The 15,183-nt window shown below is 40.1% G+C and overlaps 1 protein-coding gene across 2 annotated transcripts in view; it reads right to left on the reverse strand.

Moving 5' to 3' along the window:
- The window catches only part of LOC140231290 (dual oxidase 2-like), a 37,366-nt gene that overhangs the window by 21,427 nt on the left and 756 nt on the right, over positions 1 to 15,183 (reverse strand). Inside the window, exons 2-7 of one of the 2 annotated variants that reach the window (XM_072311436.1) lie at positions 6,115 to 6,240; positions 3,508 to 3,615; positions 2,792 to 2,884; positions 2,128 to 2,289; positions 1,311 to 1,501; positions 33 to 255 (exon numbers count right to left, since the gene is read on the reverse strand). In XM_072311436.1, coding sequence (XP_072167537.1) covers positions 33 to 255; positions 1,311 to 1,501; positions 2,128 to 2,289; positions 2,792 to 2,884; positions 3,508 to 3,615; positions 6,115 to 6,240 — 903 coding nt within the window. The remainder of the gene's footprint in view (positions 1 to 32; positions 256 to 1,310; positions 1,502 to 2,127; positions 2,290 to 2,791; positions 2,885 to 3,507; positions 3,616 to 6,114; positions 6,241 to 15,183) is intronic. The other variant, XM_072311437.1, reaches the window with a different exon arrangement.

Genomic DNA, 15,183 nt, shown 5'->3' on the forward strand with positions numbered 1-15,183 from the left:
GAAATGTTGCCACTACACTACAAAAGACTTACTGAAAAATCGCTTGGCATCCTGCAGCCTGGCAGCTCCGTTGTCGATTGGGTTGGGTGGGTTGGCCATCGGCAGCCCGAGTGTGTTCACCTCGGGGAATTGCCGCTCGCCCTCTCTGCTGTTGTCCGCCAGCCTGCCGCCCTCGAATGAGCGCAGGGCGTCCGCCCAAGCCTTGGTGACACCGTACATCAGACCGCCATCAATCCAAGGTGTAATCTCGTTCAGCTGGGTGAGTAAAACCAAGCAAAACAGGACAACAGCAATTACTGACAAGCATATGAAAGGACAAGTGAAACATTCATGCAGATTGGTAGGTCTACGAGAGCGCAGATGCAGGTAGAAATCTGATCTAAGAGAGCAAATAAAGATATTCGGAATTTAAAGTTTGTGACCCGAACATATAAATTCTCTACATCCACCCCATTCCTTTTCTAAATACCCCCTCTTTCCATAATTATTCCCTCCCCTATCCCCCAAAATCTTCCTCAGCTGTTAGCTCAATTGCACAAAGTTATACTGGAGTTGCAGTGATTGACCAATGAGGACCCTTTGAAGTGGAGTTGCTGTTATTGCTAAAAGAGCTGACAAAGCGAAATCGGCAATAAGTTTTCTCATATTCATCATCGTCTTCGCTAATGTACTTGTGAGTCTGTAACTTGTATCACTGCTTTGTGAAAATATGAGGAATTCAGAAAGTTATATTTTTCGATTTGTGATCCGACTTCAATCAAACTTTGACTGAAAGCTTGTGTTTTGCTTGACCTTTAACCCTTTAGTCCAACTAGAGCAACTGGAGCTGAGTTTAAAGGGGAATTCCAGACAATTTATATTTCACATCATGTAGGAGATGTAGGAGGTAGTGTCATGTATAGATTTGTGAAATTTATTGTGGTTCTTGACAAATTGCTTGAGCAGATAAGTCAATACTCGAAAAAACCTGAAACACGATGCACCGAACAAGGATTATGACGTGGGATCGAAGCTCACTTATAATACCAATTCCTGCGTACAATATATGTACGCTTTCTTTTTTTTTTTTTTTGTTCTGTTTCCTAGCATCCAGACATGCACTCGTATGTGAAGCTCCTATGCCACCATCCATGCTTATTGTAATCTGTGATAAATTTTGAAGAAAAAAAATACGATCTTATTCCTCATCCTAATAACTATAAATTCTGAAGCTCTGCATCGTGTATATTCAATTCATAAGATGTTCAAATGCACAAGTTTAAACATCTTCTCAATGTCTCCTTAAAAGAGTGACGCCACATCCTTCGCACCTGTTCACGCGGAACGTTGGGCGAGTAGCCGGTGTTGAAGCTGTAGCGGGAACGCACAAAGGGCATGATGGTCACATCAACATCTTCGACTTCTCCTCGGTAAATATGCCCTTCGGGAATTTCCATGTTCTCGTATTCCCGGGGACAGCCGGCCCGTTGCGCGTCCAAAATCTCCTCGACAACCTGTTGACCTGCAGGCATAATGGGACCGAAGTTGGTAAGATCAAAGCATTATTGCCAATCTGTCAGCTCAAGTGGCTTCCGTGTCAGATTGCATAACGCATTGTTAAAACATGGCACTGTCTGTGCCGGAAGCAGATCATTGCTAAGAAATGTAAGGGAGGTTGCTTTTTGTTGCCTTGATCAATCAGTACTTGTAAACTTTCATACTGTCTTCCTAAAGACTTTACCATAAAATTCCTACCGCTTGCAATGTTGTTGCTACATTTGGAAAATAGATGGTGCTTTAGTACAAAATAACTATAGATCCTTTAAGAAATATTGATAGTACACCATCCCCGCTTACGTATTTTATATCCTCTTTGATAGAGGACCCGATCATTACTCATTGTTGCAGCAACCGGGCATACTTATACTAAGCAGATGAGATGTATATTGGGCGTTGCACCTGGAGATTCATAGCTACAAAAATAATAGAGATTCGAAATTGATGGCTAATAAATCAAGTTGTAAGCACACTTTTTTTCTTTTCGCGTTCACGCACGGACACGCGCACACGCACACATACATGCCACACTATGGCAAGGGCAAGTTTATTGACGACAGGTAAATATTTCATTTAAAACTTGTGTCTCACCGAAGAAAGTCATGAGAGCTGTGCGGTTGAGATGTGACGGTCTACCAGTCTTGCCCTTCATCGTTTTCTCGCTGATGCTAATTGGGTTTGGGCGATCCTGTCCAGCCATGCTGTACACACCGTCGCCATAGGCAACAGGCAGACGGCGCGTGAGCGCGAGATCTGCAATGCAAAGTAATTTAGTCCCAAGATGAACATCTCTTACACATCAATATCAGTAGTCTAGTCTGACATGAAAATTACACAAAATGTTACTTACATCGTGTTGGCAGATTTATCTTACAGAAAACATCTACATCTTAAGCAAACAAGTTCTATAATTCTTGCACCTGTCTTGCTCTCGATCATGCCTTATACAGTGGAACTGCGTCGACGTTTACCGTGGTATCCAGTACGAACGCACACGCACACACAAACAGGAAGAGGCAGATACGGAGTAGTGCACATAATCACTCTTCACAACAACCTAAATTATCATTCAAATTCCCTTCTTATCTTTCAGCATGATCTTATACAATATTCTTTTTTCTTCTCTGAGGCCATCTTATCTTTCGCTCATTCATTCCTTCTCTCTTTCCTTCTGTTCGCATTTCTTTCTTTCTTTGATTCCTTCTTCCTGCTCTTCTCTTCCTCTCATCCTCCATCTCGTTGCTGGGAGACTTACCTGCCCCACCCCAGTCGGGGTGAGCTGCGTTGTTGTACCATCCGTCGAATGCCGAATACTCACAATGGCGGTAATCAAAGACACCAATAGACCCTGTTATAGAGAAAGTCGTGGCGAAGAAAAAAAAAAAAAAGAACAGTGCTGATAAACCATAAACAGTCAGAGAGAGCAAATTTGAGTTTCACGTCAGACAAGATTCCATGCACGGATTGCATTTTCAGGCAAAAACATATTTACTACACACTTCCATGAATTTAAAGCGATGCATCAACGCCAATACTTACAACACACAATAAGTATTGATAAGAATGATAATGATTACAATTTATAATTCCTATATCTATATTGATATCAGTATTTTTATTAGAACAATTACCATTATCATTCCCAGTCAATGACAATGATCAGGATCCAAAATCATTATGATTTACTAATTGATACAACAAACACCATAATGTTTGTAAACTGTGTTCTAGCCATATAGGTGCTTAAAAATAAATATCTGAAATAGGATATACTCGTCACTTGCCACGCACCATTGCCATCAGGCGTTACCGCGCAGAATAGTGAACGCACCTGATGTTTGGTCAAAGTTATTCGAACGTTTCCTTGTTCGTCGTTACTACAAAACCAAATGACTCAAAAAATAAAAGATAAAGGATTGACGATCATCAATATCGCAATCGGGAAATAGAACTTCGTGGGAGAGCTCTTACGTAGATATGCGTCATCGTCGACGATTGAACCGTCCGATGACGGCGTCATTGGCAAGTCCGTTGACATGTCAGTCACTTCCTCCGTTGTCATGTTTGCGGTACTTTGACCTGTGGTAGTGAGAAAGATGCAGAACATAGATGAAGCGAAGAGAGACTGCAAGATTATAGACTTTCTAAAATCGTCTATTTCCCCATAAACCAGCAGCGGCATGACTTTTGTATAGTATGCATTTTCCTTTTTCCCCTGGTGGTTTATGCTTTGGTATACTGCGATGACGCTCCTGCTTAGGAAGACACCCTTGCATGATCCACTGAAAGCGGGACAATCAGCCTTGCCATTAAAAATATCGGTCATGAGTTTAGGCTATGGTAGGCTCATAATATGGACGTCGATGGCGGGAATGGGACCACATTCACTTCCGAGACATGGATTGCCACTGACAACTCGTTCATTGAATTTCCAATGAAGAAAGGTGGAATATATGAAAAATACAATACGTGGAAAAAGCACGGAGAATGGAGGAATTATCTCGGGAAACCAACCGGGCATCAGGATTATGCACGCTATGAAGATCAATTAAAAAAGAAAGTTTAAACAGAGCGAAGAAACAAATATTGGTAAAGGTGTTCATGCCGTCGATTTTCTACTGTCAACGGATGGAAACCTCCCTGCCACTGCACGTCTCCATTCCCATGCGCGTTAATCAGGGATTTTATTCTTTTTTGTGTGTGTCACAATTGTTGCTGAGAGCTCTTGAACACAGCCACCAATAATTTGTCGAAAATATACTATGTATTTCAAAACGTTCTTTTTGTTTTGTTACGATTATTAAAGCTGATGCAAAATGTGATCAGCAGATGTGATGAGTACATTTTGAAGAAACGCAAACTAACACTACTGTATTCATGTTAATAATTGTTTATCATAATGAATAAGCCAGTTCATAGTTCCAGCACTTTGCGCATGAGCAGAAAGAGGTAATTTGTACCGACAGGCATGATGGTTTTTAAAATTTACTTGGCACTGCTGGGATAAGCATCTGTAATGCAATGGTTATTCATATTCACTTTATAGATAGTGCTTGCCTGTACATCGACCTGACAGCATGCAGGCCTGATTATATTGGCAAGATTAAACAGAAAAAGTTTGTTGAAGCATACAATGCCAAACAAGGTACTGGATGCTTCCCCAAAGTTGACGGCTCATTCTGGTCACTTGGTCTACAGCTAACTCTAGTTCATTTTTTTTTTGGAATATGCCTTCCATAAATTGTTACGTCAGGCAAGCTCACGCATTCTGTCACTTTTAAGAAGTACCTAACTAACCGAGAAAAAAAAAGAGAATGCCATTTGTACCAATGTACACGTGAGCTAATGACAAATTGGCTTATTCTACACATGCAATACAAACATGAGAGCAATGAAAGGTATAGGATGTCACCATAATTTGCATATCTGGAAGTACCAATATAAACACAAGCCCACAAACCCAATAAGCTTATAACATGACACGTAATGACATTTCGTTTTATACAAATGATTATGGTATTTTTTTTTGTTCATGATTTTACCGCTTTTTCTAAATGTTCATGCACACGAGGATGTGGATATGAAATAGGTATCTATGAGCCCAATGACATTGCATGCACATGAACAGTTTGAGGAATGTGATGAATTATCATGACTGCTCGCAAGTATCCCCGTTCAGTCTCAGTTGTTTTAAACGTTGCCTTGCTCCAGAATCCCTGCTTCACCGCCTGCCTTGTCGAGTTAAAGAGTAGAGGACTTTGAGATTTCAGAGAATACAACTCAAAACACCGCTAAACATAACAATATTTCTACACGCCGTTCATTTCCATGGGTGCTATATCAGCGCACATTCCGTCACCTGGGGGCGCTGTCAAAAGAGTTCGGGAAAGATCCAGGAATCCAGCTGTCTTTGTCGCCAGTAAATCGGTCTGAAGAAGGCGTTGGGAATAGTGAGATTTTATGCAGCAAAACTGGTCTTTTTATGAGCAAACAATGATCGAATGATTTTGCCGTGCATACAATATGAGCGTAAATGAAAGGCATGCATGCATTGCGTAATCATTTGCTGTCGGACTTTTTCTTATCATTTTTATTTTTTGTCGTTGTTGATTAAAAAGGTTTGCAGGGGCGGATCCAGGAATTCCGTAAAGAGGGGGCGTGTTTGCAAAATTAAAGGGGGGGCGCACGCACCCCTCCCCCATTTTTTTCTTTTTATTTCTTTTGTTTCAACAAAAAATAAAGGGGGGGCGTGCGCCGGTTGAGGTCCTCCCTGGATCCGCCCCTGGTTTGGGAAAGACAAGTTGAAATGGAGAAAGGAGGAGGAGGGGAGGGAGAAATTACATGAGAGGAAGGGAATGTTGAGAAAGACATGTCGATACATTTAAAAAAAAAACATGAAATGCAATATGAACACAACATAACCTGCGTTTGAATGTGCATGGAATGAAGTTTCGTGATTAGACAAAAGCACAAATTCTTCCACCATGCAGCGCCACTACATCTGCAACATATAATGTGCGCGTTTTCTTTTTTCTATTTTGCCGCGGGTTGCTTTCACCCGCAAAGCCGATGTCCTACCAGCTTCTGTGGTGGTTGCCATGGTAGTCATGACATTGGTAGTAACCATGGGGTCAGTTGTCGGCACTCCTGTTTCAGAGACCATGCCCATACTAGTGACAACGGTAGCCATGGGCGTTGTCGCATCTGGGGATGTACGATATCACATTCAGTCAATGGACTATTTACAGAAGTTTGAGTACAATCTGACACAATCTCATCGGTCGAGGAACGATGTTTCGTATACAAAAAAAAAAAAAAATGGTACATGAAAACAAAATTATTTTTGTTCATTTGTTGATTTGTTCGTTGGTTAATTTGCTAGACTTCGGAGGAAATAAGAATACGAATATCGGGGTAGTGATATTAGACTTCAAAATAAAGGCTGTGAGTACGTGAATTGTATAATGATATAACATAACAATCTTGATTATGAAGAAATAAAAAAGCAATCAATTTTCGCACACATGTTTATTGACTAACATACTTGTAATAATGACCTCAAAATGAATAGGAGTAACAACCAATAAAAGAAAATAAACTTAAAGCAACAAAGATAAAAAAGCCCCAGAAAATCAACGATCTTATAAGATTTATATGATTAAAAAAAGGATGACTGCATTGTGATGAAATAATCATAAATATATGGTGTTACGAGTGCAAGGAAAAGAAGAGAAAGACGAAAATCATATATAATAGCCCACAAAATTACGGAAGGGTATTGAAGATTTGATCTTTCGACTGCCAAAATGCGTGGCTGAGGGGTTGAGAGCATGGAATAATACAATTGCAATTAATCCATTGTTTACCGGGAACCGGATGTGACGTGTATCAAAAGGAAATCTTTGCCATAAACAAGCTACAAAAGTGTTCCTTTTGCAGTGCAAAATTTATGGGGTTAAATAAGATGCGGCGATCACTTTGAATTTCACACTGTTGGATCATTACTCTCTGCTTTCAGACTTGCATGATATACATTGCATATTTTGAAGAAGAGAGTTGGTGCAACAGACTATTTCAATAGTTTGAAGATATATAACAATCATTCGGATACACATGTGCTCCGGCAAATGAGCTGAGAAAAACGAAAGTTCCATAAACAAGACAAGAAAGCGGCTATATATATATATATATATATATATATATATATATATATATATATTCATAAAGACAGATGGCTGGAATTCCATATACTTCTTCTCTTTCTCTCTTAATGGTGATATTTCTATACATTTACATGCACCAATCAAACACAAACATGTAATAGTATGTACACATATTACAAACATCCATACATAGATACATATACCCGAAGAGAAAGAGGAGGAGAGGAGGAGGGGGGGGGGGGGGGCAGGGAGAGAAAGAGAGAGGGTGGGGGACTACGAGGGAAGTTGAGACCACGTTATAGGCCTAGTACGATTACAAATTGGGCACGATTTCGAATACATTACACGAGAATGGTGTAGAAATCGCGCAACAAATTTAGTGCCTACACCATGTATGTACAATGTAAAGTCCAAGCAGAGCTTCATTATGGCATGGCAGGAGGCCAGAGAAGGCCATAGAGATGAACGAGGACTTACTATGTTTTTGTAATGCATACTTTTTCGTCCAAATAGGCTTGAAAACGCGTGCCATATTTGTTGTAGGACAAAATAAAGTATTTGTTATCATTGTTGACATTATACTTTACACAATTCCCGGGCAAGAGTGCGTAAAGGGCATTGGGCAAGACAGACAGCTCTCCATAACGAGAATAAAATGTCACGTGGTGAAAGTCCAACCAATCACAAAGCATTCTATATGTACTGTTACATTATGACGCAAGAGAAACTTTCATTTGTCCCTTCACCTTAGGAACTGACAAGTTAGCACAAAATGACCCAGATAATTATGCAGTTATACAGCATTTTGACGTGACTTTAGGCGAATCGAATTTCACAGATTGGTATATAGCGAATTCGATTTGAGGTGTCTGGGTTGCCATAAATCCGCCAAAAATTCACCTCACCTTCTGCGAGATCCGTTTCCATAACAACGGTAGAGTATGTTATCTCCTCTGTTGGTGTTTGACCTACATATCATTGAGATGTATTGTGGTCAGTGGTTGTTAGTTAGTAGATTTGAGATATACACTTTAGTTTCAGTCCGTTTGAGTTCCCCTCCCCCGCAAATCTATCACTCTTCGTCCACGTTTCTTCACGCAAAATAAGGGCGTGGAAAAGACGCACCGTCTGTACTATTTTCTACACAACGCAAAGAAACTGCACAAGGAACTTGCATTCTTGGTCTGCACTCACATAATTAACGCATAAACTGCTATTCTTTCCCATAATAGGGCTAACTTGAAAAAAAAAATGCTTCGTTGATTAATCCTGTGGGTGGTAGTTGCATGGATGTTGGATAATCATACGATGTTTATGCTTAACCAGTGTTAGATTGCGTTTCTGTCTGTGCACTGCTTTTTCGAGAAGTTTTGCGTCACCTTGCGGGCAGTTCTTTATTCCTTTGTGTGTTATTTTCGCACAACTTCATCTGGTGTCAGTGTTTTGAAAAAAGGGGTGCTGGAATTTGTCCTCGAATGTTTGACCGTGTTGAGTTATTCGAGGACGAGGAAAGTGCAGTCTTGATAAAATACGATTATGATGTGTTGGTGACGAAACCGGATTAAGAATTATGATTGAATGTTGTTGTCGGGGTTTTTTTTAACACATGGTCTGCCGATAAGAAACGAATTAATAGGTGGTCTCCCACACGGATTGCTGATATTTTCCTCGCGAGTAAAGGCCAACTGTTCTATGAAAGATGGACAATAAAGTCTGTTGATGAAACTGTTGCTCGTGTTTTTACAGTCTTATACCATTGTGTGTGTGGTAATGGTAATAATTTCCGGTGTGTAAATTTGAAGGCTGTTGCTTTTAGTGGGTCATAGATAACAAAAACATCAAAGAAAAGACAAAAAATAAAAGTATCGAAATATAAATGTAACATCCTTGGCTATAATTAAAATGATTTGAATTGATATTGACTCTTAGGGTGGGATTTCACGGAGCACGCGAACGATTTGCGAAGGACGCGAATGACAAAATCCAACATTCGGAAAAGTTTTTCTCCGAATGTTTTCCGACAATGAAGCCGAAAACTATTCTTGCGCAATTTGTGCGAAGTTTTCACGACGTATGTGCGAATGTCGTGTGTATCATTGCTAAAGTACAGCATGTTACGTACACGAAGAACACGCGACGGAAATGCGATCAACGAAAAATTTTCAATAATCATGGGAGAAAATGTACCCAAGGAGAGGTGGAAGCTGTCTTGAGTTGAATTTTTTTCTTTTCTCTATTTTTCCTTTCTTTTTCTCTCATTTTTCTATTGTGTGCTTGCCTACATTTGTTTTTCCTGGGACGTATCTCCACTAGTAAAGCATATGATCTTTTTTTTTTTTTTTTTTTTTTTTTTTTTGCAGTTCCTCCAAAACATAATCTGTATACTTCAAATGAAATTTTACATACTTAAGATTAATTTTAACTGTATTCTGCGATTTTTTTTTTAAACATTCCTTTCTCTTTGCTAGTCTTTAATTCCTTTTGTTACCCTTAGTTGTAAATAATTGTTTGATGTTTAGGTGTATGCTACGATTTTTATTTGTAGAAAACGTATAGGTCATACATCCCCCAAACGTGCGCTAAACGTTCGCGAGAATGTCTCAAAAGGTACGCGAACAGTTTGCGATTACGTCGTAAAATGATCGGAAAAACTTCGCAGATTTCGCGTAACATACGCGAGACATTTTCCAAAGTTTCGGGGTCTGTTTGGGGTTTCACGAACATTTTGCGAACATCACGCGTGTCTTGCGAAGGTCTTACGCATATGACGATGTTTTAAAGACACTTTCGAGAACAATTCACGAGCAAATCACGACCAAGTGTGCGGAAAAGGTTCGTAGAAAATTTCAAACTTTTTTGAAATTCTCGCCGAAGTAAAAACGACATTCGCGAACAATTGACGACGCTTCCGAACCCTCACGTTCGTTTGACGATCTTTTGCAGACCAAAATGCGAATGCTGGATTTTGCCATTCGCGTCCTTCGCAAATCGTTCGCGTGCTCCGTGAAATCCCACCCTTAGGGAGTTTAGATTTCATTTCAGAGAGGTCTATACTACTGGTGGTTGTAATAGTGACTACCATACGTAGGGATTGTACGCTGGGTAATATCATGGGTCACGATTTGATTTTCCTCTACTAAACTAGGTGGTTTCACTCCATTAACTTCTAAGGTTTAGTCCTTACGTGAGGGAAATAAAAGCTTACTTTCATCTATAATGATACATGATACGATCTTGCCCGGGATCCCTGTACCAAAATTCAAGGTTGGAAAATACGATCGGACCCAAAATATACACGATACAAATCAAGCAAAATACAATACGATACGAAATGGTTCAGTTACTGTCTATTCTGGCACATGCAGTTATCGTAGTTGGTAAAGTTTATTCGCTGTTGCAGGGAATAGAACTCAAGAAGATTTTGCATGAAATTCCACGCACAAATCGTAATGCAGGGTAATGACTTCTAGGGCAAGACGCAGACATACTTGCTGAGAAAAGAACCCCTGCGTAATCCTGTCTGCAACTTACAGGCCGTTCAATAAAGTAGAACGTGACAATAACAAAGGGTGCAGGTTTCTTTCGATATTGATTGATATCGATTGCTGAGAGAGGGCGAAATGTCAGTCAAATACATCGCATGTCTTAACGCCTAGATATTATTTCTGGACATACGTATTTTCTTGTCATTATCGTTTATTTTTCGTCATTTACGCTAGAGGTACTGCATGTAAACCAATTATGAAAGACAACTTTATAACAACTGCCATATTCAAACGCTAGAACAGAATTGTAAAGCGATATTGGTATTTTCTACAAGTGATTGCAATAAGACATGTTGTCAATTGATACTTGACAATAAACTGTCGTATTTTGCAAAAACGAAGATAAGGTGTTGACTTACCCAACAAAATGTCACTGGCCTACTGGCAGACATTGGGGGAAAATGATAAAAAAATGCTCCGAAGATTTATATCGGAATGATTATTTTGTATCATTCTGGAGTGAAATAAAAACATGGTACATTTAATATAACTTGGTCTAAACGCGATTCTTACTTAAATTTTCACGGTTAAACTTTAACAACCTGTCGACTGAAGTTATATTGGTATTGAAATGACACTGCAACACGCAGTTATCCGAGTGAAAGGCCGTTGCGATTTTATTATTGAAGCAGGACCTCTATCGGAGTGTGATCACGGGCGCCATCTGTTGGCGGTATGATAAGGTACGTCTAGCTCGTCCGGGTGGAAAAACCCAACTGTGTTTACCAAGCATCGATGGTTGTTGCTCTTGTTGTTGTTGTTGTTGTTGTTGTTCTTCTTCTTCTTCTTCTTCTTCTTCTTCTTCTTCTTCTTCTTCTTCTTCTTCTTCTTCTTCTTCTTCCTCTTCCTCTTCCTCTTCCTCTTCTTCTCCTCCGTTTTTGTTTTGTTTTGTTTCTTATTTCCATGGCTTAAGTAAGTGTAAGGGGGTGGGGTAGTTAACTAGCTTTGCATCTAATTTGAAAGATTTGACTAAAATTTGCAAAACATGTTGGGAGGCTTTTAGAAAAAGCTTCAGCCAAAATATGTTGTTTTCGGATTAATATTTGCATTGACTTGGTTTATTTGTTTAACATGGGTGCTAGAGGACCATGGGTGCTAGAGGACCATGTGTGTGATGTCACAAGCGACGTCAATCAAACGCGTTGTAAAGGTGAAATTTCAGTCCATGTGTAGGATCGGCAGTTAGAACTACCCAGGGAGGTGACTCACCTCCCTGAACTACCCAATTCTCCCATTGTCGTTCTGTTTGGAAAAATGGGGACAAAACTGATTTGTTGCTGTTGTTATGTGAATTCAACTTGGGTACAGACCAACTTAATGGCAATGCACTAAGCTGCAACGCACCTAGCTATTCAGGAATATTTTCTACAATGCCCAGTCCACGACAACAATAAGCGGTTCGCTGGCTCGATTCAGGCCAGTAAGCAGGGTGACACAAGCTAAAGCTGTGGCGGAGAACAGCAATAGTTCTAGCCTATTGTGGAAATATTCAGTCCCCGAAATCGGCCTTCGGGAGTGACGTGCTCAAATCGGGTCGAGGCTGGAGTCTTTCTCTATTCATCTGCATATAGCACTTGGGGACAAAGAAACTATTCCTGTCCGTTAAAGTTATCTAAAGTTTTTATGGTCATCCTCCACACATACGTAACTTTTAAAACCGTGGCAAATTGTGCGCGTGCTATGTTCTTGATGGATTAACTTGATAAAATAATGACCTCGATTCAAGTCACATTTCCGATCGTTCTGCTCTTTCGATGGGTGTTGGGCGCGCGATCGCTTCCGGTAATAGTCGAGTATGATAGATTTGCCCTCACACGGAAACCGGACGCCAGTTGCCAACTCCCTCTATCGGCCAACGTGCATTTTTTGAAGATTTTTCTTGATCTACATAAAGGTATTTGAAGTTCTTTCACAAACATTTTCGCGCCTTGAATGAGACAATGAAAACTATGTTATAGAATATTCAAGTTGAACTAGATGCAATTATCAGAATGAACAGGTGAATTCGTATTCTTTACAACCAAATAACAAAAGCCATTCACATATCGCGTGCTTGGTTGCTTTCAACTGTGTTCTGTTTAAAAGATTAATCCCATGTTTTTGAAAGTCTGCATTTCAAAGGTCATTGAGTTTCAAAACTAATTAGTAATGTGAACTGGCCTCTACTTTCGTTTTCTGTCGCGGCTAATCATAAATGGCTCGCCGATGTCGAGTTATCGTCTCAAATATCAATTGACGACTTACATCAGCGACGATTTACTTATTATTCCATAGACGAACATTCGCTCGTAATAGAATTAGTGTGGGATGTATGCTAACCGCCAGGTAAAGGAATTCAACATTTGATATACAATGGCGGACTCGCTACCTCGAAGTGGCGCCACTACCCCTACGTGTGTGTGTGTGTGTGTGTGTGTGTGTGCGCGCGCGCGCAAGTCAAAACAGAAAGACGTTCTACCTACACCAGTCCAAAGTTTCCGTAATGTTAGCTTGCAACGTGCCACTTTCTTTGATTTCGACAAGGCGGCTTTCACTAAATCATAACATTATTACACTACTGGCCGAGGAATCTCATCGCAATACACGGAAAAGTTTTCACCCCTAAAAAGTCTGTACGTGTGGGATGGGTGGCGGGGTGGTGGAACCTCCCTGGTAATATTAAAAACAACTTTTTCGTGTTGATCGCAACACAGAAAGCTAATTCTTACATTGTGAAGCCCTGAATGACTACTGGTATGCTGGGCAAGCTACAAGGTAGTATTTAGGCCATCATGTCGAGGTTGAGCCTGCCTGAGTGAGTTTATAAAGTTTCAGTGGGTCTGCTTTGCTAGGTTCTTGCTCACAATGCAGACTAAACACTCCATTCACCATGCCCGAGACGGAAATAACAGCGCCATGCACGGGGAGTTGTAGTCGGTGAGCTGTGGCTGTCTCGCATGTCACGGAGTGGATTGATTGGTGGAAGGGGCGAGAAAAAACATGAACTCTGAGCCTGTTTCTCGACTAAAGATTTAGGATTGGGATTTGTTACTCGGATCGACACCTACCCCACACCAAATCCTGTTTAAAACATCTAGGGAAAAAAGGAATTGACAGGATATATTACTAGCAAAATTTGATATTCATCCATGAAGGCATTGCCAATAAATATATATAAAAAAAAAAACAACAATGTGGGAGACTTCAGCGAGCCTCGACAGTTGAATACATCCCATTTACTAATTTCAAGTTCGTGTCCTGATGATCGAGCATCAGTAATTTCATTGCCTCGTTCGGTATCGATTTTGTCAGTTAAACATTATCACTTTTGGTATGAAGTGTAAAAACGAAATAAACATGAAACAATGATCGTTTTCCGCAAGAAGGCACTGGAATGTGACACCCAGCCAACGTACCGTTAGTCCAAGGTTGATTTTTGCTTATAAGCTTTTTTTTTTCAGTGTGCACAGAACCATGCATGTGTGTGTGTGTCTGTCTGTGTACATCTGTGCATTGTGTTGTAACTGAAAAAAAAATGAACATATCGTGCAATTATAATTTGGAATATCTGATTTAGTGGAATTTGTTTCCTCCCCGATACATACATGTACCAAAATCGACAATAGATCTTGAGTTTACCATTTATTTTGCGCTTTGAACTGTTTGCCCTCTCTGCTACACCTCGCTCTTCATACGGCATCTGATATTGGACATGCATTGAATACTATTAGCACTTAAAACTCGTTTCCGCTCTGTGCTGTACTACTTGAAGGATCGGGTTACGAAATCTGCACACAGTATGAAACCTGCCAGCTGTGAATTCAGCACTTTGAAGAAGAAGAATGGAAAGAAAGAAAAAATGAATCACTTCCGCTTCATGTTACCTCTCTGAGAGTTTTCTATTACGTAAAGTTAATCCGTTACTGCACTATCTCGACTTCATTTTACATATTTTTTTTTTTTTTTTTTAATGCTGCGTTATTTCTTAAATGTTTACTTTCTTTCTTTTTTCTTCTGATGAATTTACCGGTTTCACACCTGAACAGTATTGCATTACATAAACGTATCTCTACTTTGTTTTCATTTCTCAATACCAATTATGGAACATGCTCCCACATCCAAACTCATTTCTCATGAAAAGGACAAGAGTTGATATATCACAGCCCACCAGGATCGGTGGCAGTAATCCTCAGGATCAGAAGCCCTCGCGCGTGATCTTTAATGACACGAAAGGCATCCCCCTACAATGGACACTTGCTGGACTGTAACAGAGTACACCACTTTCATCTACGGGCATTGGTAGGCCTACGCTTTACTGGATGTCCGACTGTCAGCATAGCAATTAACATAAGGAGCAAAGATTTTTCCAAAGTTCATGTTTATTATTGTGGTATTGCAATGTGATGGAAACGGGTGTTCTCAGCACAGATTATCATTCATCATGCAGAAGCAACGTATTC

Source organism: Diadema setosum, chromosome 7 (assembly GCF_964275005.1).
Source record: "Diadema setosum chromosome 7, eeDiaSeto1, whole genome shotgun sequence".
Classification (NCBI taxonomy): domain Eukaryota; kingdom Metazoa; phylum Echinodermata; class Echinoidea; order Diadematoida; family Diadematidae; genus Diadema; species Diadema setosum.